The following is a 27249-nucleotide window of genomic DNA, read 5'->3' as shown; positions in this document are numbered from 1 at the left end:
TTAAGGCCCCTGGGACTGAGTAGCCTACAGTCTTCCAGTGGTCTGCCGGTAAATGTTTAATGGCCCGTAACAAAATCTGATTCATAGTATTTGTCAGTTTCAGGGCTCTAAACGCTACTACCATGGCTGATCTCAAGCTGCCAATCCAACATCACCCAACTCAAAAAATTCCTGAATATTTAACCATCAGCTCCTGGAGCCCAGATGAGCACACCACTGCACCCCTCGGGTGGGACGACCCTGAAGTACAAGTTTACGCTCTTTCTCATGGTCTCCAGTGGGATTAAGCTACGGTTTCCCATGGAGCCAACTTGCTTGATGAAGCACTCTATTCCCCTATCAGTGTTGAGTAGAACCACCTCCCACATAAGCCACTTTGCCTCAGGCTCTGCCCCTCCTGCCCCAGGAGCAGGAGTTGGGGTGGGGCAGTTGTCGGGGGGGGGGGGGGGGTTCCTGAACTAAGAGAGAGAGAGAGTTACTTAATTTAGTGTTTATATCTTAAAGACAGATAAACTGGGTTTAATCCTGGCCTGGCCACCTGCTGCTTTTGTTTGATGTTGGGAAAGCGATGACCACTTCCTGCACTTTAGTGTCCTCCCCTATCTGGAGACTGGGACAGCAGAGCACTGACTCTTAGGGTTGTCATGAGGATTCAGCAAGATCATCCTTGCCAAGCTATGCCATCAAAACCTTGTATACACTAGGCATCCAGTGAATTACAGCCATTTTTCATTGTAAAACAGTTGATCTAGGAAATTCACTGTCTTGACAAAGCCTAGACTCTGACAACACCTTCATCAACGTAGCCATCTTCTCTCTCATTTCCTTCTCAAACTAATTGATTTATGAAATCCCACTGTGCTTGACATTCCTCCTGCCATCTCCTCAGAATAGAGTCCCGTCAGCACAAGGATTGCATGTAATGATGCACCTGGGATGTGCACTGGACACGTGAATTAACCATACATCCAGACATGAAGGCTTCAGAGGAGAGGCCATAGCACAAGCTGTCTGTTTCCAGGGAGACAACATTATGTGCCTGAAAACCTTCCACCAGCACAAGTAATAGGAAGAAGGTGAATCACATTCAATGTTCTCAGCCAGGCACAGTGGCTCACACCTGTAATCCCAGCACTTCGGGAGGCCTAGGCAAGCGGATGACTTGAGGCTGGGAGTTCGAGACCAGCCTGGCCAACATGGTAAAACTCCATCTCTACTAAAAATACAAAAACTAGCTGGGCGTGGTGGTACATGCCTGTAGTCTTAGCTACTTGGGAGACCAAGGCAGGAGAATTGCTTGAACTCAGGAGGTGGAGGTTGCAGTGAGCCAAGATTGTGCTACTGCACTCCAGCCTGGGCGATAGAGCGAGACTCTGTATGAAAAACAAAGAAAGAAACAAATATACCTTCTCAGGCCTGATGACACTCCATGCCACAAACCATCCCTACTCAGGAGGGATGAGAGAGCTGGGGATGGAGTCACTCACCCTGAGCACTGAACTGGGTCTCCTGCAGAACGTTGATGATGTCCTCTCTTGGAGGCAAGTTAGGAAATTTTTCTTCCAGGATGGAAAGAATTTCCTCCTGCTTCTCTGAGATCTTCTCTGATTCCATGGTCATCCACTTGAAAAGAATGCTACCTGAAAGGTTTGAATAAACATGCGCTTAAAGCTTTCCAGCCACACCAGAACAGGGGCCAGGAAAATTGGTGTTTCTTAGCCTCTCAATCTAAGCTTTCCATTCCTGTCTCTCACCTGGACTGGGGTCCTCCACATGTAACATTCCAGAGGCAATTTTTAGAAAACAATTGAACCATCATCCAGCTTCATTATTCTCCAAGCATTGCTCTCTACAAATTAACTCATCATAGCATACTCTATGTTACAGAATTCATGGATAAAGGAAAAAAATGTGTAGCTTCCCCCTACCCCACCCAAACACACAAGAAGATATACATTAGTCTTAAGTGATTTCAAAATGGAAGTTAGTGGTAAACTATTTAAAAGTGTAATCAGCCTTATTTTCTTTAAGGGACCACAGAGAATGCTATTCCCACTTATTATAGGACGAACTTTACATACAAACTTCTTCCTTGTCACACTAAATGAATCTATAATCCCACTGTCAACAGCTGAAGAATCTGACAAGGTGGTTAACCTGACATCCATTTCTGATCTCCCAAGCATCATCACAGTTTTAAAGTCATTTATAATGATCTAATTATAAGGACTCACAAGCTGAGTCCAAATCACAGGTTTAAATTACAAAGTAACTTTCCAGTATGAAGGACCTCGCACAAACTCCTGTGACCTCTGTGGATAATCTCATCTTGAAAGGGAGGAGTTAACACCCCATGTGTACTCTTACTCTTCCCTGCATTCCAAGCCCAGATTACCATAAGGTCACCATGGGAGAGACAAGTTTTGTTTAATGATGAATGATTAAACTCTCTAAAAATCCCCAAATCTATTGAATAATCAAGGTACTACCGCCTGTGTTTCAGTGTAGCCTTAATGTAAGTCATGGTGGAGGGAAAATGGAAAATAAATAACAGAGGGAAGAAGGTAAAAGGGGAAATAAAGTATTCAGTGAGGGAAAACTATGGTACCCAATCCAAACATATGGCCTGAGACCTACAGAATCTAGAGATGAGGACTACGTTTACCATCAAACATGCTGGAATGTCCCAAGCAAGTCACCTGGCCTCTGTTTCCAGTTCTCTTTATTTTTATTTTTATTTTTTTTCTCCACACAGAGAGTTTCACTCTTGTCACCCAGGCTAGAGTGCAATGGCGTGTTCTTGGCTCACTGCAACCTCCACCTCTTGGGTTCAAGTGATTCTCCTTGCCTCAGCCTCCCAAGTAGCTGGGATTATAGGCATGCGCCACCGCGCTTGGCCAGGTTTCCCATTTTTAAAACAGGAATAATACTGCTCTCCCAGCTCACAGTGTTATACCAAGAATCAAATGAATGTAAACATCATAATGAAAAGTAAATATTGCCAAATATATTTAAAGCATTTCATCCATTCATTACCTCACAATTACTGAGTGCCTTTTATGGGCCAGGCACTATGCTCGATGCTAAACGATTCCAAATTAGACTAGAGATAACCTTGCCTCTTGAAGCTCACGGGAAATTAGAGGTTACAAATAAGTAAGCACAAACATTATCAGTAACAGAGAATAAGAAATATTGCTGGGGAAAAACACAGTACTCTGAATCTAGGCCAAATTTAGGGTTCAGAGAAGTCTTCCTAAGCTGAGCTTGAAGGACAACTAGAGACTGACTTAAGGCGAAGGCAAGAGAGACATTATGATCCAGAAAGAGCCCGTGCAAGGGCACTGGAGTGGGAGGGAATTGGGCCAGTTCTATAGAAAGCAATTAATTACAGGTCGATAGTAGGATTTTAGCAGGGGAAATGTTGAAAAATTAGGTTGGAGAGATAAGAGGCCAGACCATGAAGGGCCTTACAAGCTGCCTTAAAGTTTGTCTTTTATGTTTTAAGGGGGATGAGGAATCTTTAAAGAGTTTTAAGTAGGGAAAGTAACATGCTCACATTTATGTTTTATAAGAACCACTCTGGCTATCATGGAGAAAAAAAATTAGATGAGGAATATGGGGAGGACCAGTAAGAAGGCTGTTTTGGGTAAGAACGAAGGAAAGAACAGTCAGCACACAGACCTAAACTGATTCCATGTCAACAGTCATTTGAAGGTGGAGGGCAGCCAACTGGATTTTGTGCATACCCTGTGGTCTGTCAATCTCTGACATAAAACTCACACTAGAAAGATTACTTTCCCCCTCTTTATTAAGGCAATGGTAAATATGAATTTCAAAAAAAATCTTCATCTGCTTCTGGCTCTGATAGACTACTTGTACTAAGAACAAGGATAAATGATAGATCAAGTTTTTAAAAACCTGTGACTGTATCACAGAGTTACCCAAGTAACTATCTTGGAATATAAGGTCCTGGAGAGGGTTAGTAAGCGCAGAGAAGTGAGCCCAACATTTGGTGTTGCTTTTCCTCTTATGCTAATTCATAAGTAATAAAATAAGCCAATAGCCTGAAAAAGCAAATCTAACAGAAGTTTAACAGCCTATGGAGATAAAAACTAAAGTTTAGGACCCTCTACAGAAAAGGAGTCTTAGTTAAGTAACCCAGGTTTTGAGACGGAACCCCTAGAGTTACATCCTAGGACAAGGGTTGGAAAACTACAGTCTGGAGATCAAATCTGGCTAATTGCCTGTTTCTATAAATAAAGCTGTATTGGAACACAGCCACATTCATTAATTCACATATTGTTTATAGATGCTTTTGTGTTATATTGACAGAGTTGAGTAGTTTCAACAGAGACTATAGGCCCACAAAGCCTAAAGTATTTACTATCTGGAACTATGCCAACCCCTGCCCAGGGAAAAGGGTGAAGCAAAAATTGATCAGTCTTCATAAAGTCCGAAATCCCAATTCGAATTGGCTTAAGCAAAGAATAGTTTTTATCTGTCATTCTTGTGTCTTTGGGGTGCAAAATTAAATCCTCCCAAGAGCAAAAGAATTTTGTCATCTCTGGTCTCATCATCTCTACATTTTTCATATACACTATTCAGCCACCCATAACAAATTACCAGTCATAAAGGAAATAGAACAAATGACTGGAAACTCTAGAAGAATAAACTCATGAGGAAAAGAACAGAAACAGAATCAGAGGGGATTTTTAAAAATAGCTGAAGAATTACAACAGAGAATTAGAATCTGTAAGTAAAATAATCAAATGAAATTGCAAAACTGTAAATTTAATAATTTAGAACTCAAATGTGTTGACAGCAGATTACACTCATGGGGAAAAGATTAGTGAAAAAAGAAAACAGGTCAGAAGAAAATAACCATTCTGAAGCACAGAGAGAAAAAATGATGAAAAATACATAGAGGAGCTTAAGAGAGATGGAAAAATGGAGCAAAGTCTAACAGATAGGCGCTAGTTCCCCTTGGAGAGGAAAGAATGAAGCTGAAGCAATATTTGAAAAGGCAATGGGTATACTAATTTTTCAAAATTAATGAAAGGCTATGAGTCAGGCACAGTGGCTCACGCCTGTAATCCCAACACTTTGGAGGCTGAGGTGGGTAAATCATTTGAGGTCAGGAGTTCGACACCAGCCTGGCCAACATAGTGGAACTCTGTCTCTACTAAAAATACAAAAACTAACCAGGCGTGATGGTGGGCGCCTGTAATCCCAGCTCCTCAGGAGGCTGATGCACAAGAAACGCTTGAATGCAGGAGGCAGAGGTTACCGCTAGCTGAGATCATGCCACTGTCCTCCAGCCTGGGTAATACAGCCAGACTCAGTCTCAAAAGAGAAAAAGAAAGAAAAAGAAAAAGGAAAAGGAAAAGGAAAACTATGAGCCCAAATCAGGATAAAGACAAAGACAAACACTTCTAGATGCCTGATAGTAAAACTGCTAAAAAAAAAAAAATTACAGAGAGAAAAAAAAAATTAAAACAGAGAAAAAAAGGGCTTTAAAAGTATAATTGAATTTTCAATTAAAATGATGAAAGTCTAAAGACAATAGAATATCTTCAAAGTGCTAATATAAAATAATTGCCCATCTAGAATTCTATACTGACTGAAAACAAATTTTAAAAGAAGGCAAAATAAAGACATTTCAGAAAAAAATTTAAAAATCTCAAAGTACGTGTCACAAAATCTACACCAAAAGAAAACATTAAGGCAGAAAATTATTCCATAAGGAAGTAAAGAAATTCAGGAAGGAAAGAAAAACATGGGACAATGTAAATATGTGGGTAAGAATAAATCAACTTTCACTGTATAAAACAATTATAGTAATATTTTAAAGACTTTAAAATTATGGTAATATTTTAAACAGTTTAAAATATTATACATGCATAATTAAAATAATTTTAATACTAACAAATTGAGGAGGGGCTAAGTAGAGAGAAGGTGTTTTAGGTTCTTAGGTTGTCAGGGAAATAATAAAATTATCAATTTACAAGATATTTTAACTGTATGTTGTAATTGCTGCTGTAACCACTAAAAGAATATCAAAAATACTTACTTAGTATATAGCAGTAAAGAAATGAGAGGAAAAAAGAAAATGTGAGACAAATAGGAAACAAACAGCAAAATAATAAATTTAAACCCAGATGTAATTGCAATTACCTTAAACATAAAGAGACACAGCACTTTGATTAAAAGATATTATCAAACTGCATTTTAGAAACCAGGATGACAATATACTGTTTATCAGAGCACACCTAAATCACTGGAAGGTTTAAAGTAAAAGGATAGAAAAAGATACAACATGCTAACACCAATCACAAGAAAGTTGGTGTAATATGCTAATATCAGACAAAACAGACTACAATACAAGAAGAGTTACATGAGATTAAGACAAATATTTTTATAGTAATAAAGGGCCAATCCTCAGGAAGACACATCATTCTAAATTTTTATGTACTAATAGCATAGCTTCTAAATATATAAAGCAAAAACTGACAAAACTAGATGAAAAATGAGATAAACACACAGTCACAGTGAGAAATTGTAACACATCTCTTACTGTAAGAACCAGCAGGATAAAGTATGCAAAAATATAGAACATTTGACCAACACAAGTAACAAATTTGATCTAATTAACATATATTAAATTGCTATCAACAGTGGTGGACTACACTTTCTTTTCCAATACAAATGAAACATTTACCAAAATTGATCATCTGTTGAAGCAGAGATCAAGTTCTAATAAATTAAAAGGTAGCAGTTATAGAGTTATAGCTTGTGGCTACATGAAAAATAGTCTAAAAACAATAACAAAACAAAAACAACAATGCACTTCTAAATAACTCATGATAAAAGAAGAAATCGCAATGTAAATCAGAATATATAATAATTTCAACTAAATAAGAATGAAAATATGACAGTTTAAATTGTGGGATTCAACTCAAATTGTGCTCTGAGGAAATTTTATAGCCTTAAAAGCATATGTGTTAAAAAACACACACAAACATTAAATTCACCTAAAAAAGGTAGAAGGACAAATATAATAAACATAAGAGCAAATCTTAAAGGAAATAAACACATATGGAAAAAAATCAATAGAACAAAACTTTGATTTCTGGAAAAAACTAAAAAAAGTAGTTTTGAAAACAACTCAAGAAAAAAAGAGCCAGTAGAGAAAGAAGACATAGTTTGCCCATATTAATAATGAAATTGTGACATAACAACAGATTTTACTGACATTAGAAGATACTAACAACTTGATTTTAATAAGTTTTAAAATTTAGACAACATGGACACCACTAGGAAAATTCAACTTGCCAAAACTGGCAGAAAAAGAAATTAAAAATATGAATAGTTTTATATATATTTAAAAATGAATCCAAAGTTAAGTCCATAATTCCAAATATTTAAGTATTGTTAATTTTACATAAATTATTCCAAAGAATAGAAAATGAGAGATTTCCCAAAAGTCTAAAGAATTATATCTTCATTTTATGAATTTTATGAATCTGCTATAACCTTAATACCAATACCTGATAGGGCATTACAAGAAAGAACAGTTAGAGGCAAGTCTCTCTCATAAACATAGATGCAAAAAACTTTTTAAAAAAACTAGTCCCAAGTCAATTCAACAATTTATAATAGGATGTTGTATAGCCACCAAATAGGGATCTTCTAAGAATCAAAGGACAAATTAATATTCAAAAAGCAGTCAGTTATAATTGACCAGATTAATCAACAGGAAAAATCCTATGATCACCTAGATAGATAGATGTCAAGCAGTAAAACTACTTCAGAAAATCTAAAAGTTAATCATTATGTGAAATCTTAGTCAAGTGGAAATAGAGGACAACTTCTTTATTTGATGAATGGCATTTATAAAAACCAAATACAGAAAGCAAACATCACAGTTAATTGTGGAATAAAGAAAGACTTCCACTTCAAATAAAGAATGAGAATAAGATGCTTATTTTTTTATTTTTTTTTTATTTTTTTGGATGTAGTCTCACTCGGTCACCCAGGCTAGTGTGCAGTGGCTAAGATCTTGGCTCACTGCAACTTCTGCCTCCCAGGTTCAAGTGATTCTCCTGCCTCAGCCTCCCGAGTAGCCAGGATTACAGGCATGTGCCACTACACCTGGCTAATTTTTGTATTTTGGTAGAGATGGGTTTCGCCACATTGGCCAGTCTGGTCTTGAACTCCTGATGTCAGGTGATCTGCCCACCTCGGCTTCCCAAAGTGCTAGGATTACAGGCTTGAGCCACTGTACCTGGCCCCAAGATGCCTAGTATTGTTATTCTTATTCAACACTGCTCTGTGAATCCTAACCAGAGTGCAATAAGACAAGCAAAAGAAGTAAAAAGTATAAATAAAGGAAAATAAAGAATAAACACTGTTTTTCCTCATAGATGATACAATTATATGTGTAAAAAATCTCAAAGAATCTACAAATGAGCTCAGGATAGTCAGTAAATTTAGCAAGTTTGCTTCATTAAGGTCAATAATACAAAATTGCCTGTATTTCCACAACTAATTAAAAATCAAAAATTGAAGAATGCAATAGCTTTGAGATATTAAATACTTAATGTGCCCTGGCTACAGTTAAACCAAGAATCCAGTTCCTTTGATTTGGGGATCGTATTTCTGAAATACATAAAATGGAAAGGCAGTATTCAGAAATTAATCTAACAGATGCTACATTAAACAGAGACCTATGGAATAATTTAATGAAAACAGACATCTGAACATCGGCTCATAGCTAAGTTTGACTTGACTATTACAAAGGAGGTGATATACTGATAAAAGTATGAAAACTAATTCAAAAAGATGCTCATGATACTCTGAGTTATTTTTACTGCATAAGAAAGACTACAGCCCAACTTTATCCCAGGAACTCATCTATGGCAAATTTTGCTACTTTATGTTAGAAACCCATTTAATTACAAGCTTATTTACCTGTATCATGACTTACAGCAGCCAGAGACACCTCTCAGCAAATTCAAATCTATTTTTGTAGTGAGCATTGATCTAGCTTACAGCAAGTTTTGCAGAATGAAGGAAATACTGAAATCCATAAGGATGTACGCCAAAGTGTCCCAGCTATACATAGGCAGGGTTGAGGGAAGGAGCGATTAACAGCAAGCAGCAAAGAAAGCAATTATGAGGAAATAGAAACAAACACTTCATTCTATTAGAAAAGAAATCAACCAGAATATTCTTTGCTCAAAAGAATGGAGAAGTGAAGGACCTCTTGCCAAAAGCAATTGCAGTACATTAATATTAAACATGATCTAATGAAGTCAGAAATTGGGGAAAACATTCAACGAAGTAAAGGCATAGTCTGCATGATAAATTCTTAGCAGAAAAGAAGTGGCTTAAATCTTTTTTTCTTTTACCTAGGATTGATTTTTTTCATATTGAAACAATTCAGGAATGAATAACAGAGAGGAAGAGGGAGGGGAAAATAGAAGGAAGGAGAAAAAAGAAATACAACTTAGTTTACGTTTTGGTCAGAAGAGGTATAAAAAGAAGCCAATTACCTGTCTACTATTCCCATAAATTTAAAATGTCTGAATTTAAGAATAAAGATTATCTTATCTTTGTGTGACAGAGAAATAGCGAACACTCTTGAGGGTGAGGAATCATTCTGGTTTTATAACTAGCACTTCTCCCTACCCGAAGTATCCTCCTCCTAAGCAAAACAGTCCCTCTTCCTAAGCAAAACAGGCAATGTAATTTCCTCTGGACTTTGTAACCATTTCAGGAGAGGGATGATTCACTCTTTGGGCAAGAAAAAAAAAAAAAAAAAAAAAAAAAACTGGCTCTTTTCCTTTCCTATTTGACCTCCTTAAAAGGATCTTTTTGAAGCTGTTAATCCAGGCTATTAAAATAGCAAGCAACTATTCTTTATTAAAGGTCAAATGAAACCACCAATAGGAAGGAGAGAGTTTGTTTACATTTTAAAAACCTGGGGTATTAGTTTTTCACTTAGTACTAGGCTAAGAACAACTGCTCTTCTTTCTCTTTGTCTTGTGGCTTCTGTCAAGGCCTTATACAAATAAAAGTGAAACGCCATTTGGGTAAAGTGCGGTCTTGATCTAAGGGTGCCTGATAATCAGTGGCCGAAATCTCATTGCCAGCTGGTTCCCAGAAACACGCACACAAATACAAATGTGATATGCGTGTGTGAATGCGCACATGATCCCCAATGTGATGATTCAGCAATTTAATGGAGCTTAAATTTGGCAGTGGTCCTCTAGCACACATCTCCGGAGAAATGAAAGAATACGGGTTGAGGAGTCTAGCATGTCTGTAAGTGTTTGCTTTTGGCACAAACCCAGAGCATAACCAGGCACCAACTTTAGCCAGCAAGACTGTATAATGTGACTTTTTGGAACCTTCATGCCTTTGAAAATGACCACAAAATGATCTCAGAATCAGACAGGCGGAGGGAGAAGCCTAAGAACAGGAGAAGGAGAAAAGGCAGAGGAGAAAGAAAACAAAGAAGAACCCAGCAAAAACAAGTGGGCAAAGTGGGCAAGGAAAGGGTGAAGCTAAAAGATTTCATTTCCAAAACTCAGGGCCATTTATGATCTTATCTTCATGAGCACGTTCTCTTCACACACACACATGCACACATAAATTTTTAGATAAGTATGTACCTTTCCAAACGAAAGTGGATGCTAATGATTTGTTCCCTGAAATTTCTAAGTTTTGCAGTATATCCTATTAAAAAGCAACAGCAAGACCTAGGAATTGTAAGAAGTATTAATTTTTTAAGATGCAATTTCAGTTTTATTAAATCTCCCACAAAGCCTGAACAAATTTTGGCCATAGATGAGTCGCCTGTTGACATTTATCCATGTCTGTCCTGCCAGAGCCCAAAGGAAAGAGTGACAGGGGACATTATTAGAGAAACACAAGCACGTTATTTCTCTGCTGGCAACATGGCACATACCTCTAACTAGTATACAGATGATCTTTTAAACAACATCCATAACAATCGAGTTCTACCTCCATGTTTGAATACAGTAATATACCATCCATCATGCAAACGCTGATATGTAGCTACAGCTGTAAGCACAAGACTAAAAAGATTCAAATATAATTGCATATAAATATGTAGTTTTTGGATTTAGACAAAAACATCAGCATGTACAGAAAAGAAATTTGGAGCAGAAAATAAGGTTGCTAGACTAAAGGGAAAGCTGATTAAAAAACAAAGTTATTAAAGCAACCCCCATACACTGATTGAGGAGCAGGAAGTATCTGACATGCTGTGCACAATTCCTGTATATGTCCCCATTGCATGTGGAAAAGGACAGTGGGGGTGTATCTGACATTATCAGGTGTCTTTTCAAGACTGATGAAAAAGAAATATATTTAGGCTTAATTGTCTTTTAAAAATGAGAAACTGGTATGTGTGTTTATTTCAGTAAAAATATGAATATTATAATTAATCATTTTTTAAATTTTTTCATTGGCTCCAGGAAGCTCATATCCAAAATTTCAAATCAAATACTATTTTTACTCCTCCAAATTTATAATTGTATCTGATCTTACCCTTTTCTGTGCTTGTTTTTATTTTTCCTGACCTTGACCTATTCTTCTCCTTTATTATATTGTATGCATTTTTGTAAGCATCCTCAGATATTTTATGAAAGAAGGAAAAAAATAATAACATAGATAAACCTATACAAGTAGATCCTCTGTTTAATACAAAGGTAGAGATCTAAAAACAATGAATATATATACTATATGATTCCATTTATATAACATACAAATACAGACAGAGGCCAGGCACGGTGGCTCACGCCTGTAATCCCAGCACTTTGGGAGGCCAAGGCAGGCAGATCACTTGAGGCTAGGAGTTCAAGACCAGCTGACCAACATGACAAAACCCTGTCTCCACTAAACATACAAAAATTAGCCAGACATGATGAGAGACACCTGTAATCCCAGATACTTGGGAGGCCGGGGCAGGAGAATTGTTTGAACCCTGGAGGCGGGGGTTGCAGGGAGCCAAGATTGCACCATTGCACTCCAGCCTGGGCAACAAGACTGAAACCCTGTATCAAAAACACGAAAACAAACACAGCAGCCAGAACCCATCTGTACCTCTATGGGGTACACACAGGGATGTTAAAACTATAAAGAAAAGCAAAGAGTGTACCACAAAAATGAGAATACTGGCCGGGCACGGTGGCTCATGCCTGTAATCCCAGCACTTTGGGAGGCCGAGGTGGACGGATCATAAGGTCAGGAGATTGAGACTATTCTGGCCAGCATGGTGAAACCCCGTCTCTACTAAAAATACAAAAATTAGCTAGGCGTGCTGGTGCATGCCTGTAGCCTCAGCTACTGGGAGAATGAAGCAGAAGAATCGCACTCTAGCCTGGCGACAGAGTGAGGTTCTGCCTAAAAGAAAAAAGAGAATACTTGTTAATGCTAGTTAGGTAGAAAGTAAATGGCAGTGGGAAGGAGCACAAAAAGGTCTTTCTCCTTACCCGGATAATTGTTAAAAGGGTGTTCACTTGGTGATAATTCTATGAACTGTTTATATGTGACTTTACGTATATGTTTTGCATTCTTTTTGGTACACAGTATTATACTCCACTAAAAGGCTAAAATTATATTTATTTATTTATTTACCCATTTATTTATATAACCGAATAGTGAAAATAAAAATGCTTGCAAAACACTAGGATTTCTAAAAGGTAAAAAGTAAATGATTAAAAGAAGGGGTTTTTGTTTTTTGTTTTTTTAACTAGAAGGAACAATATCCAAATTCTACACATTAAGAATGTTAGAACGGTGGACTGAAGTGGGTTGGAAATTAGAGTATCGTAGCTTGACGAAATCAATACAGCCATAAACATAGAGAGCACATAAACAATCTTGCAAAATTCCTTTTATGACAGTGTTTATCGAGGGCCTACTATGTGCCAGGTACTTTTCTAGGTCCCAGAGACACAGCAGTGAAGCAATGCACACAACATAAAGGTCTGTTTTCTCATAAAGTTACATCCTGGAGTGAAGAAGCAACAGGGAAGAGGAGGCTCCTGAGAGGTAGAGAGATGAGGAGATGCTATAGAGAAAAACAAACTTTCCAGAAGGAAGGAACGGCTTCTGTAAAGTCTCAACAGTGGAAAGAGTTTGGCATATCTGAAAAGCTGAAAGGCTCCTGTGCCAGGAACACAGTGGGAAAGGGGGAAATCTTATCAGGTGAGGTGAGAAGAGGCAGAGGAGTGATGATGTGGTGGTCTATAGCGGTGGAGGGAGGATGCTTGGATTTTGAGTGTGACAGGTTTGAAGCACGAGGTTGAAATGACCTGACTTACAGTTTACAAGGTCATTCTGACTACTTCATGGGCAATGGGTTTTACGGCAATGCCCAAAGATAGGGCAACAGGCCGGCAGCTATGGCAGTTGTCAAAGCGAGGCAGAATGGAATCTTGAATTGGATCACCAGCAGTGATCATGGAAAATGTAGAGGGAGTCATGTTATGTTCTGGATGGAGGGTGAGCAGGACTTTCTGATGGATTAATGGGAGCAGAAGGCAAAAGAATCATGTGTAACCCCTAGATTATGGCTTAAGCAATCAGGTGATTTACTGAAATGAAGAAACTGGAATAATAGCAGGTTTGGAGGTACAAGGAACTATAAGGTTCTGCTGCAGTCATGTTAAAGAGGTGGTGCTAATTGGACAAGCATGTGAAGATGCCACGTGGGCATTGCATACAAATCTGGAACTCTAAAAAGAGGTCACAGGTGGAGATACGGGCAGTCATCAGCCTATGTATAATATTTAAAGTCTTGGAACTAAATAAAGTCACCTAAAGATAGCATATAGAGAAAAAGGTCAAGTTTTAGGCACCCAACACTTAGAAGCTGGGAAGAGGAAAAGGAGCGAACAAGCAAGACTAAGGAAGAGTCGGCCCAACCATTTGCATATTAAGGAACACTTTGAAAGTGACTTCCCCCCCACCTCCGGCCCCAGCACAGTGGCCTAAGACGTATACATAAAGCCTTCTCCAAGAACCAAGGGAATCAATATCTTGGTCCACCTGAAATCCATTTATAGCACACCAGCGTGCCTAAACATGATGTGTTCTAGGATATGGCCACGGGAATGAAAAGCAAAGGACAATCAAGTCGAGGAAGTATTTAGCTGATAGTAAATTTAGAGTTTTTTTGGTACAATGGTTATAATAATATACTGTCCATCAAGGTCTAATTATGATGCTTTTAAAGATTCTTTCCAGTCTCAGCTATAAATATCTAGTCCCATGACTTCAGGAAACACATTTTCCAAAATTCCTTATGGCAAGGATGTGTATAAAAATAATGACATTCTTTCAAAACCTAGAAGAATGCATAAAAATATGTTCCAGGCTGAGCATGGTAGCTCATGCCTGTAATCCTAGCACTTTAGGAGGCCTAGGCGGGTGGATCGCCTGAGGTCAGGAGTTTGAGACCAGCCTGGTCAACATGGTGAAACCCTGTCTCTATTATACAAAAATTAGCTGAGCACTATGGCAGGCTTCCATAATCCCAGCTACTCCAGAGGCTGAGGCAGGAGAATTGCTTGAATCCTGGAGGCTGAGGTTGCAATGAGCCGAGATCATGCCATTGAACTCCAGCCTGGGTGACAAAAGAAAAACATATCAAAAAAAAAAAAAAAAAAAAAAAAAAAAAGAAAGAAAGAAAAGATTGTCCCTAGGTGGCTGGCAAGATGATTGAATAGGAACAGCTCCAATCTGCAGCTCCCAGCGAGATCAATGCAGAAGGCAGGTGATTTCTGCATTTCCAACTGACGTTAGACAGTGGGCTCATCTCATTGGGACTGGTTAAGACAGTGGGTACAGCCCAAGGAGGACAAGCAGAAGCAGGGTGGGGCGTTGCATCACCCAGGAAGCACAAGAGGTTGGGGAACTCCCTCCCCTAGCCAAGGGAGGCCATGAGGGACCTTGCCATGAAAAATGGTACATTCTGGCCCAGATATGCTTTTCCCACAGTCTTCACAACTGGCAGACCAGGAGATTCCCTCAGGTGCCTACACCACCAGGGCCATGGGTTTCAGGCACAAAACTGCCATTTGAGCAGACACTGAGCTAGCTGCTGGAGATTCTTTTCATACACCAGTGGTGCCTGGAATGCAAGTGAGACAGAACCATTCACTACCCTGGAAAGGGGGCTGAAACCAGGGAGCCAAGTGGTTTACCTCTGTGGATCCTGCCCCCAGAAAGCCCAGCAAGCTAAGATCCACTGGCTTGAAATTCTTGCTGCCAGGACAGCAGTCTGAAGTCAGCCTGGGAGCTCGAGCTTGAGGGGAGGGGTGTCCACCATTACTGAGGTTTAAGTAGGTGGTTTTCCCCTCACAGTGTAAACAAAGCTGCTGGGAAGTTCGGACTGGGCAGAGCCCACCACAGCTCTACAAAGCCACTGTAGCCAGACAGCCTCTCTAGATTCCTCCTCTCAGGGCAGGGCATCTCTGAAAGAAAGGCAGCAGCTCCAGACAGGAGCTTATAGATAAAACTCTCATCTCCCTGGGACAGAGCACCTGGGGGAAGGGGCAGCTGTAGGAGCAGCTTCAGCAGACTTAAACCTTCCTGCCTGCTGGCTCTGAAGAAAGCAGCAGATCTCCCAGCACAGTGCTCAAGCTCTGCTAAGGGACAGACTGCCTCCTCAAGTGAGTCCCTGACCACCGTGCCTCCTGACTGGGGGACACCTCCCAGCAGGGGTCAACGGCACCTCAAACAGGAGTCCTCTACCTAGCATCTGGCAGGTACCCCTCTGGGACGAAGCTTCCAGAGTTAGGAACAGGCAGCCATCTTTGCTGTTCTGCAGCGTCCACTGGTGATACCCAGGCAAACAAGGTCTGGATTGGACTTCCAGCAAACTCCAACAGACCTGCAGAAAAGGGGCTTGTCTGGTAGAAGGAAAACTAACAAACAAAAGTAACAGCATCTACATGAACAAACAGGACATCCACACAAAACCCCCATCTGAAGGTCACCAACATCAAAGACCAAAGGTAGATAAATCCATGAAGATGAGGAAAAACTAGTGCAAAAATGCTGAAAATTCCAAAAACCAGAATGGCTCTTCTCCTCCAAAGGTTCACAACGCCTTGCCAGCAAGGGAACAAAACTGAATGGTGAATGAGTTTCACAAATTGCCAGAAGCAGGCTTCAGAATGTGGGTAATAATAAACTCTGAGCTAAAGCAGCATGTTCTAACCCAATGCAAGGAAGCTAAGAATCTTGAAAAAAGGTTAGAGGAATTGCTAACTAAAATAACCAGTTTAGGGAAGAACATAAATGACCTGATGGAGCTTAAAAACACACCATGAAAACTTGATGAAGCATACATAAGTAACAACAGCTGAATTGATCAAGCAGAATAAAGGATATCAGAGATTGAAGATCAACTTAATGAAATAAACCGTGAAGACAAGATTAGAGAAAAAAGAACAAAAAGGAACAAACAAAACCTCCAAGAAATATGAGACATGTGAAAAGACCAATGCTACGTTTGATTGGTGTACCAGAAAGCGATGGGGAGAATGGAACTAAGTTGGAAAACACTCTTCAGGATATTATCCAGGAGAACTCCCCAACCTAGAAAGACAGGCCAACATTGAAATCCAGGCAATACAGAGAACACTACAAAGATATTCCTTGAGAAGAGCAACCCCAAGATACATAATCATCAGATTCACCAAAGTTGAAATGAAGAAAAAAATGATGGGCCGGGCGCGGTGGCTCAAGCCTGTAATCCCAGCACTGTGGGAGGCCGAGGCGGGTGGATCACGAGGTCAAGAGATCGAGACCATCCTGGTCAACATGGTGAAACCCCGTCTCTACTAAAAATACAAAAAATTAGCTGGGCATGGTGGCACGTGCCTGTAATCCCAGCTACTCAGGAGGCTGAGGCAGGAGAATTGCCTGAACCCAGGAGGCGGAGGTTGCGGTGAGCCGAGATCGCGCCATTGCACTCCAGCCTGGGTAACAAGAGCGAAACTCCGTCTCAAAAAAAAAAAAAAAGAAAAGAAAAAGGAAAAAATGATAAGGGCAGCCAGAGTGAAAGGTCGGGTTACCCAGAAAGGAAAGCCCATGAGACTAACAGCGGATCTCTCTGCAGAAACCCAACAAGCCAGAAAAGAGTGGGGGCCAATATTCAACATTCTTAAAAGAATTATCAGCCCAGAATTTCATATCCAGCCAAACTAAGCTTCATAAGCAAAGGAGAAATAAAATCCTTTGCAGACAAGCAAATGCTGAGAGATTTTTGTCACTACCAGGCCTGCCTTACAAGAGCTCTTGAAGGAAGCACTAAATATGGAAAGGAAAAACTGGTACCAGCCACTACAAAACATACCAAATTGTAAAGACCATTAACACTATGAAGAAACTGCATCAACTAACGGACAAAATAAACAGCTAGCATCATAATGACAGGATCAAATTCACACATAACAATAGTAACGTTAAATGTAAATTGGCTAAATGCCCCAATTAAAAGACACAAACTGGCAAATTGTATAAAAAGTCAAGACCCATCAGTGTGCTATACTTAGGAGACCCATCTCACGTGCAAAGACACACACGGGCTCAAAATAAAGGGACAAAGAGACGGAGGATGATTTGCCAAGCAAATGGAAAGCAAAAAAAGCAAGGATTGTAATCCTAGTCTCTGATAAAACAGACTTTAAACCAACAAAGATCAAAAAAGACAAAGAAGGGCATTAAATAATGGTAACGGGATCAATGCAACAAGAAGATCTAACTATCCTAAATATATATGCACCCAATACAGGAGTATCCAGATTCATAAAGCAAGCTCTTACAGACCTACAAAGAAACTTAGACTCCCACACAATAGTAGTGGGAGACTTTACACCCTACCGTCAATATCAGACAGATAATGAGACAGAAAATTAACAAGAATATTCAGGTCTTGAACTCAGCTCTGGACTAAGCAGACCTAATAGACATCTACAGAACTCCCCACCCCAAATCAACAGAATACACATTCTTCTCAGCATCACATAGCACTTATTCTAAAATTGACCACATAATTGGAAATAAAACACTCCTTAGCAAATGCAAAAGAATGGAAATCATAACAAACAGTCTCTCAGACCACAGTGCAATCAAATTAGAACTCAGGATTAAGAAACTCACTCAAAATCACCCAACTATATGGAAACTGAACAACCTGATGCTAAATAACTACTGGTAAATAACGAAATTAAGGCAGAAATAAATAAGTTCTTTGAAACCAATGAGAACAAAGACATAATGTAAAAGAATCTCTGGGACACAGCTAAAGCAGTGTTTGGAGGGAGATTTATGGCACTAAATGTTCACAGAAGAAAGCAGGAAAGATCTAAAATGGACATCCTAACATCACAATTAAAAGAACTAGAGAAGCAAGATCAAAGAAATTCAAAAGCTAGCAGAAGACAAGAAATAACTAATATCAGAGCAGAACTCAAGGAGATAGAGACACGAAAAATGCTTCAAAGAAATCAATGAATCCAGGAGCTTGTTTTCTGAACAGATTAACAAAATAGATCAACCACTAGCCGGACTAATAAAGAAGAAAAGAGAGAAGAATCAAATAGACACAATAAAAAATGATAAAGGGGATATCACCACTGTTCCCATAGAAATACAAACTACCACCAGAGAATACTATAAACACCTGTATGCAAATAAACTAGAAAATCTAGAAGAAACGGATAAATTCCTCGACACATACACCCTCCCAAGAGTAAACCAGGAAGAAGCAGAATCCCTGAATAGATCAATAAAAAGTTCTGAGATTGAGGCAGTAATTAATAGCCTACCAACAACAACAAACAACCACCTATGACCAGATGGATTCACAGCTGAATTCTACCAGAGGTTCAAAAAGGAAGTGATACCATTCCTCTTGAAACTGTTCCAAACAATAGAAAAAGAGGCACTCCTCCTTAATTCATTCTATGAGGCCAACACCATCCTGATACCAAAACCTGGCAGAGACACAACAACAGAAAAAGAAAATTTCAGTCCAATATTCCTGATGAACATTGACGCGAAAATCCTCAATAAAATACTGGCAAACCAAATCCAGCAGCACATCCAAAAGCTTATCCATCACTGTCAAGTGGGCTTCATCCCGGGGATGCAAGGCTGGTTCAACATACGCAAATCAATAAAAGTAATTCATTACATAAACAGAACCAATGACAAAAAACATATGATTATCTCAATAGATGCAGAAAAGGCCTCTGGTAAAATTCAATACCGCTTCATGCTAAAAACTCTCAATAAACTAGGTATTTTGATTAATATCTCAAAATAATAAGAGCTATTTATGACAAACCCACAGCTAATATCATACTGAAGGAATAAAAACTGGAAGCATTCCCTTTGAAAACTGGCAGGAGACAAGGATGCCCTCTCTCACCACTCCTATTCAACACAGTATTGGAACTTCTAGCCAGGGCAATCAGGCAAGAGAAACAAATAAAGAGTATTCAGACAGAAAGAAAAGAAGTCAAATTGTCTTGTTTTGCAAATCACATGATTGTATAGTTAGCAAACCCCAACCTCTCAGCCCACAATCTCCTTAAGCTGATAAGAAACTTCAGCAAAGTCTCAAGATACAAAACCAATGTGCAAAAATCACAAGCATTCCCATATACCAATAGTAAACAAACAGAGAGCCAAATCATGAGTGAACACTCATTCACAATTGCTACAAAGAGAATAAAACACCTAGGATTACAACTTACAAGGATGTGAAGGACCTCTTCAAAGAGAACTACAAACCACTGCTCAAGGAAATGAGAGGACACAAACAGATGAAAAAACATTCCATGCTCATGGATAGGAAGAATCAATATTGTGAAAATGGCCATACTTTCCAAAGTAATTTATAGATTAATGCTATCACCATCAGGCTACTTTACCGAATGAAAAAAAACTACTTTAAATTTCATATGGATCAAAAAAAAGCCCATATACCAAGACAATCCTAATCAAAAAGAACAAAGTTGGAGGCATCATGCTACCTGACTTCAAACTATACTACAAGACCACAGTAATCAAAACAGTATGGTGCCGGTACCAAAACAGATATATAGACCAATGGAACATAACAGAGGCCTCAGGAATAATGTCACACATCTGCAACCATCTGATCTTTGACAAACCCAACAAAAGCAAGCAATGAGGAAAGGATTCCCTATTTAATAAATGGTGTTGGGAAAACTGGCTAGCCACATGTAGAAAACTAAAACTGGAGCCCTTCCTTACACTTTATACAAAAATTAACTCAAGATGAATTAAAGACTTTAAACATAAGACCTAAAACCATAATAACTCTAAGAAGAAAACCTAGGCAATATCATTCAGGACATAGGCATAGGCCAAGACTTCATGACTAAAAAACCAAAAGCAATGGCAACAAAAGCCAAAATTGACAAACGGTATCTAATTAAATTAAAGAGCTTCTGCACAGCAAAACAAACTGTCATCAGAGTCAACAGGCAACCTAAGGAATGGGAGAAAATTTTTGTAATCTATCCTCTGACAAAGGACTAATATCCAGAATTTACAAAGAACTTAAACAAATGTACAAGAAAAAAACAACCCCATCAAAAAGTGGGCAAAAGGTATTAATAGACACTTCTCAAAAGAAGACTTTTATGCGGGCAACAAATGTATGAAAAAAAGCTCATCCTCACTGGTCATTAAGAGAAATGCAAATCAAAACCACAATGAGATACTATCTCACACCAGTTAGAATGGTGATCATTAAAAAGTCAGGAAACAACAGATGCTGGAGGGGATGTGGAGAAAGAGGAACGCTCTGCTGGTAGGAGTGTAAATTACTTCAACCATTGTGGATGACAGTGTGGTGATTTCTCAAGGATCTACAACCAGAAATATCATTTGACCCAGGAATCTCATTATTGGGTATATTCCCAAAAAATTATAAATCGTTCTACTGTAAAGACATATGCATGTGTATGTTTATTGCAGTACTATTCCCAACAGCAAACGCTTGGAACCAACCCAAATGCCCATCAATGACAGACTAGATAAAGAAAATGTGGCAAATACACATTACGGAATACTATGCAGCCATAAAAAAGGATGAGTTCAATGTCTTTTGCAGGAACATAGATGAAGCTGGAAACCATCATTCTCAGCGAACACAAGAACAAAACACTGTTGTTCTCACTCATAAGTGGGAATTGAACAATGAGAACACATGGACATAGGGAAGGGAACATCACACACCAGGGCCTGTTAGGGGGTGGCTCGGCAAGGGATGGCATTAGGAGAAATGTAGATGACAGGTTGACCGGTGCAGCAAGCCACCATGGCACGTGCATACCTATGTAACAACCTGCACACTCTGCACATGTATCCCAGAACTTGAAGTATAATTTTGAAAAGTTCTAAAAATGTGTGTCAAATTAATGATTATTTACAGCACCTGAAAATCCAAATTAACATGGTAGCTGTTTATAAAGAGAACCCTTTAGAAAGAGAACTGCCCATGTTATGAAAATAAAGAATGCTAAAATTATTTATAGGAACAGGGAAAACAAGTCCTTTTAGGTTTGATGTTACTACATAATGGGAAACTATAAATTCTAAGATTGAATTCAGTGATGACAGCAAAAGTTTACTTGATTCCCTTTTTTTTTTTTTTTTTTTGAGATAGAGTTTTGTTCTTGTCCCCCAGGCTGGAGTACAATGGCGCAGTATCAGCTCACCGCGACCTTCACCTCCCAGGTTCAAGCGATTCTCCTGCCTCAGCGTCCCAAATAGCTGGGATTACAGGTGTCCATCACCACATCTGGCTCATTTTTGTATTTTTAGTAGTGACAGGTTTTACCATATTGACCAGGCTGGCCTCGAATTCCTGATCTCAAGTAATCCGCCCTCCTCAGCCTCCCAAAGTGCTAGTATTACTGGCATGAGCCACCGTGCCTGACCAACTTGATTGCTTTTTTATATTTACTAACAATTCAGGAGCTTTTAAAAAGTGACCTATTACCCCAAAATACTTTTTACCTCTGAACATTTGAATTACCTCTTTAAAAGGCAGATTCCTTGGATAACCATCCTTTATTTCCCTGATACGGTTTGGATGTGTGTCCCTTCCAAACCTCATATTGAAATGTGATCTCGAACATTGGAGGTGGGGCCTGGTGGGAGGTGTCTGGGTCAGGGGGCCAATCCCTCAGGAATGGCTTGGTGCCCTCCCCATGGTAATGAGTTCACCTGAGATCTGGTTTTTAAAAAGGATCTGGGACTTCCCCACTCTCTCTCTTGCTCCCTCCCTTGCCATGTGGTATGCCAGCTCCTCCTTTGATTCCTGCCCTGTACGGAAGCTTCACGAGGCCCTCACTAGAAGCAGATGCCAGCACTATGCTTTTCCTGCAGCCTACAGAATCACGAGGGAAATAAACTTCTTTATCAATTACCCCATCTCAGATATTCCTTTACATCAATGCAAAGCAGACTAATACGTTCCCTCTTGCCAAAACTATTTAGTAATGTTCCATCTCCCCTCCACATATGTACACATACACATACACACACATATGCATTGGCTGAAGGTCTCCAGAGCCCTCTTTCCACCATAAGCCCCCTATGTTTACCTCCCAGGGTTTAATGAACCTGGCTCTTTTATGACAGTAGTAGTACCGGCAGGCTTCACAGACAGAAGCTCTTCATCCTCTCACATTTCAATTTCCAAAAGACAAGGAAGTGATGTCCACATTCTGCCAGCTTCCCAATGCCACTTCAAGCCTAACCTCAGGAAAAACATTTGATGTTAAGAAAAGCAAAATCCAGCCGGGTGTGGTGGCTCACACCTGTAATTCCAGCACTTGGGGAGACTGAAGCTGGTGGATCGCTTGAGCCCAGGAGTTCAAGACTAGCCTGGGCAATATGGTGAGACTCCACCTCTTAAAAAAAAAAAAAAAAAGCAAAATAATCTAGAAAGAAGCAAAATCCTTTACCATAGTTTTATCTTTTGGTAGCCCTGCAAACCAAAACCAAGACAATTAACAAAAGGGTCTGCATTCCTTCCATTTCCCTATATCTGAATATCATTGTTAGTATTACCAACAACAACAGTCATATCTTTGTGCCAATGTATTTGTTTCATATTATTTTACTACTTGTAGAAAATTTTGATAATGAGCTGCTTATTGACTACATTTCTTTTCTACTAAATAACACATATATTTTCACAACAATTAACCAAACTTCTTAATTTACAAGATATTTAAACAAAATATTCTCTAGTGCTTGGCTGCACCACACATTCGCACTGTTGAACAACTTCCCTCTTGGCTGAGATTCCCAATTACCTTCATTTTCCTTCTGTTCTGTCATAAAGATAAACGACTGTGCTTACTTAGTTTAGTTGATGGCACAGTTTCCAATACAGCATTTTTACAGACATTCATTGCCAGAAAAATAATTTAAGGCAGGTTTACTAAGATCATCAGTTCTAAACCTTTACAAGAATTAAACACCTCTTGGACCTTTTCCCCTCCAAAGTGTGGTAGAGACAGAGGAATTGGACAGAGTCCTTAAAAGAGCAAAGTCAACATACTTTTGGTCTTCTTCTAAAATTATTTCAATCTGTTCATCACTGTTTTTCACGTTCCTGAGTTAAACACTAAATCTCTGTCTACCATGTTCAAAATGGATTGGTGGTGCAGGGAGGGACATGCTTTATACAAAAACCAGAACAGTGTCTTCTGTGTGTAAATAATGAAATTTCTGTGGTCATTCTGTGATTCTAAAGTCGACCGACAATTTCTAGCTTGAAAACTACTCTTTGGAAGCAGGGGGCTCCACTGATGGAGAAGAAAGAGAGATTACTAGAATAATTGATGATGGTGTGTTCAGGACCCCAGGGCTTAAAACAGTTCGAGTGAAGATGAAATATGTTACAAGACGGGAGCAAAGGAGGTGACATCCGACTCTAAGAGGCCTGACGCAGTATTACCAAAATGAAGGCTGCGTATTTTGCCATCCAAATGGTATTTTATAAACCAAGCATGGAAGAGTATCAGCAGATATTTCTAACTGGGAACATGGAATTCTGGTCCCTATCATGCTGTCTTGGGGCAAGAATCACCTCTGAAAGCAATTAAAATGGCCAGAGGTGCTATTCCAGCTTCCCAACAGAGGTGCAGCAGGCCCATTTAATAATCTCGTCTAGTGCAATAGCAAAGGCCCCTTGTGCCTATTTTTAAATGCACATTTTTAATATTCAATATAATGCTACTCTTTAACAAACCCTTTACTCCCTGCCTCTCTGATGAAGCTTCCTGTGGTCTTTAAAGAGATTGTTAACCCAAGAATGGATCGCACTCTTTCTACATGAGCAGGCCGGGAGACACTCCATTAAGCCTTCCAGTATTTAATAGGCAGAGCCATCTCTCACCTCTGAGGCGATGAGCCAGTTGCTCGGTGATGAGGTCAGGAGCCTCCTGGAGAATCTCCTTTAGCACGAGGGAAGAGGAAGACTCTCGGAACTCAACGTTGGCATCGCTCTGCTCAACCGGATTAATGACTTTGACGACTGCTGATTCTAAAGTTTTGTCTTCACTGTAAAGCAAATGAAGGGGAGGAAGAGAAAGGGATGTCGCATGTCTTATTACTTTGGGGAATGTTTAACTCTCTGCTCTCACACAAATGGCTTCCTCTCAATAACCAAAAATATGAGGGGACTCACATTACTCAGAAGGTGGGAGCCTTATTCTATGTATTTTCGCATTTCATTTAAACGATTTACTTTCCCCAAATTCTTAAAACATCTTAATACCTTACCAGCTTTATCCTGTGCTGCGCTCTTAGAAAATAACAATAACTAACATTATAGGGCTTTCACTGCAGGCCAGATACTATTATAAATACTTTAGATGTATTACCATATTTTATACTAAAAAATGATACTGTAAAATGAGTTCTATAAAATGACACTAAAAACTACACTAGAAAATCCCCATTGTATAAATTTAAAAACTGAGGCACAAAGAGGTTGAGAAATTTGTGTAAGGTCACACATCTAGCATAGACTAGCTGGTATTTGCACTCCAATCACCTAGCTCCAAAGCTTGCAAATCCAGTCACCATGGTGTAGAAAAAACACTACTGGGCCTACTTTCCTTCTACCATCATTCTTTATATGTGAGACAGAGCTGGATTTTAGCCAAGGCAGGAAGAAAAGTTTGGATAAATTCAATTTTATCTTTTTGCCTGTCAAAAACAAATGAGTGGCAATGAAAGAAATGAAGATTTCAATTTATTTAATTCCAGAGCTAGAGTTCACAAACCCAGCCTCAAAATCAGCCCTTTCTCCATTTTAATTGGTAACAAAACTAGTCCTCAGATTTTGCTTGACACATACTCATTCCACAATTCACATTTCAATTGCATTGTATTTATCTATGTCTCATTGCATTTGTTGGTTTGAAAAAGTTAGCCCTTAAGTTTAGTCAAGCATATGATTTCCTGAATACCAATCATTGAAGTCAGCCAAATCAACTACCCAGAACTTTTCGCCACATGCCAATGATTAGTATTGTTCAAAAGAATTTCATTGGTTTTGAATAGCTTGATAAAAGCAACCACACGTAGTCAGGTTATTTTCAAAACTCCTCGTAAGTAAATAAATTGCATGACCGACATCACAACACATTCATACCTAAATATGCTTCCTAAAAAGTTAAATACAAAATTACTCAGTAAAAAAAGGTTTTGATTCCATGTATGCTAAGGTCAATGTCCACCAGTTAAGGTTATCAACAACTAGCAAATTGCCAAACTGGGAAAAATTAACATTTTAAACTACTGAAGTGTTTAACTGGTGATTCTTCATTCAGTAGCAGAAGAAAGCTTATCAAAAGGACATCTTCATGAGGTCCTTGATGACAAAGAATTTGTCTTATTCCTCCTTAGGCACCTATAGATTCTTGCATGAGTCAGCAATGCCTAAGTATTGACTGAAAGAATCAGAAGATCTAAGTTCTAATCCCGACTCTTCTACTAACTACATTTGGTTCTTTGTTTTTGTTGTTGTTTGTTTTGTTTTTTGAGACAGGGTCTTGCTCTGTCATTTAGGCTGGAGAGCAGTGGTATGATCAAAGCTCCCTGAAGACTTGAACTCACAGCTCAACCTGAGATGCAACTGCAGCATCAACTTCCCAGGCTCAAGCCATCTTTACACCTCAGCTTCCTAAAAGCTGGGACAACAGGTGTGTACCACCATGCCCAGCTAATTTTTTTTCTATTTTTTGGTAGAGACAGGGTCTCATCATGTTTCTCAGGCTGGTCTCAAACTCCTGGACTCAAGTGAACCTCCTGCCTTGGCCTCCCAAAGTGCTGGAATTATAGGCATGAGCCACGATATCCAGCCTGCCTGTGGTTCTTTGGACAAATCATTTGTGACACTGAGTTTCAAGCTTCTTGTCCATAAAATAAAAAGTTTGAGCTACATGAATATTAAAAAAAATCAATTTTTCTCTTGTAGTATAAAATGCTATGAATGAATAAATCAATAATCAAATGATCTTCATAACCTATCTTTACATATTTTTCCATTTCACTACTGAGATTTCTTTCCCAAGAACGATTCAGTTTTAACTAGTGTTTAATTTCAATTTTCATTACACATGTTCAGCATCAATACATAAGACTATTGTATTGCTATAAGAAAGTGTTTGAAATGGTTTAAAAACTATAATTTTAGGCCAGGTGCTGTGGCTCACGTCTGTAATCCCAGGACTTTGGGAGGCCGAAGTGAACAGATCACTTGAGGTCAGGGGTTCAAGACCAGCCTGGCCAACATGGTAAAATCTTATCTCTACTAAAAATACAAAAATTAGCCAGGCATGGTGGCACACATCTGTAATCTCAGCTACTCGAGGCTGAGGCAAGAGAATCGCTTTAACCCGGAAAGTGGAGGCTGCAGTGAGCCAAAATCACACCACTGCACTCCAGCCTGGGCGACAGAGCAATACTCTGTCTCAAAACAACAAAAACAACAACAACAACAAAACATAATTTGGTCAATTTTACAAGAACTTTCCACTTAAAGATGTCATATCTGAAATACAAAAGTAAAAATGAAGGATTGGCATAACCCGAATTTTGCCGTAAGAGAAGAAAAAGGCATTCCCTTTCCTCTGCATG

At 39.1% G+C, this 27249-nt stretch overlaps 1 protein-coding gene across 18 annotated transcripts in view; it reads right to left on the bottom strand.

Moving 5' to 3' along the window:
• PRUNE2 (prune homolog 2 with BCH domain) overlaps positions 1–27249 on the bottom strand; it is a 307395-nt gene that overhangs the window by 225081 nt on the left and 55065 nt on the right. For all 18 annotated transcript variants that reach the window (XM_032290660.1, XM_032290671.1, XM_032290665.1 and 15 more), the window contains exons 4-5: positions 24500–24663; positions 1488–1640 (exon numbers count right to left, since the gene is read on the bottom strand). In XM_032290660.1, coding sequence (XP_032146551.1) covers positions 1488–1640; positions 24500–24663 — 317 coding nt within the window. The remainder of the gene's footprint in view (positions 1–1487; positions 1641–24499; positions 24664–27249) is intronic.

This window comes from Sapajus apella, unplaced genomic scaffold, assembly GCF_009761245.1.
Source record: "Sapajus apella isolate SASKATOON/1434 unplaced genomic scaffold, GSC_monkey_1.0 scaffold24, whole genome shotgun sequence".
Taxonomy (NCBI): Eukaryota; Metazoa; Chordata; class Mammalia; order Primates; family Cebidae; genus Sapajus; species Sapajus apella.
The sequence above is the reverse complement of the archived record's forward strand: the minus strand, read 5'-3'. Positions and strand labels throughout refer to the sequence as shown.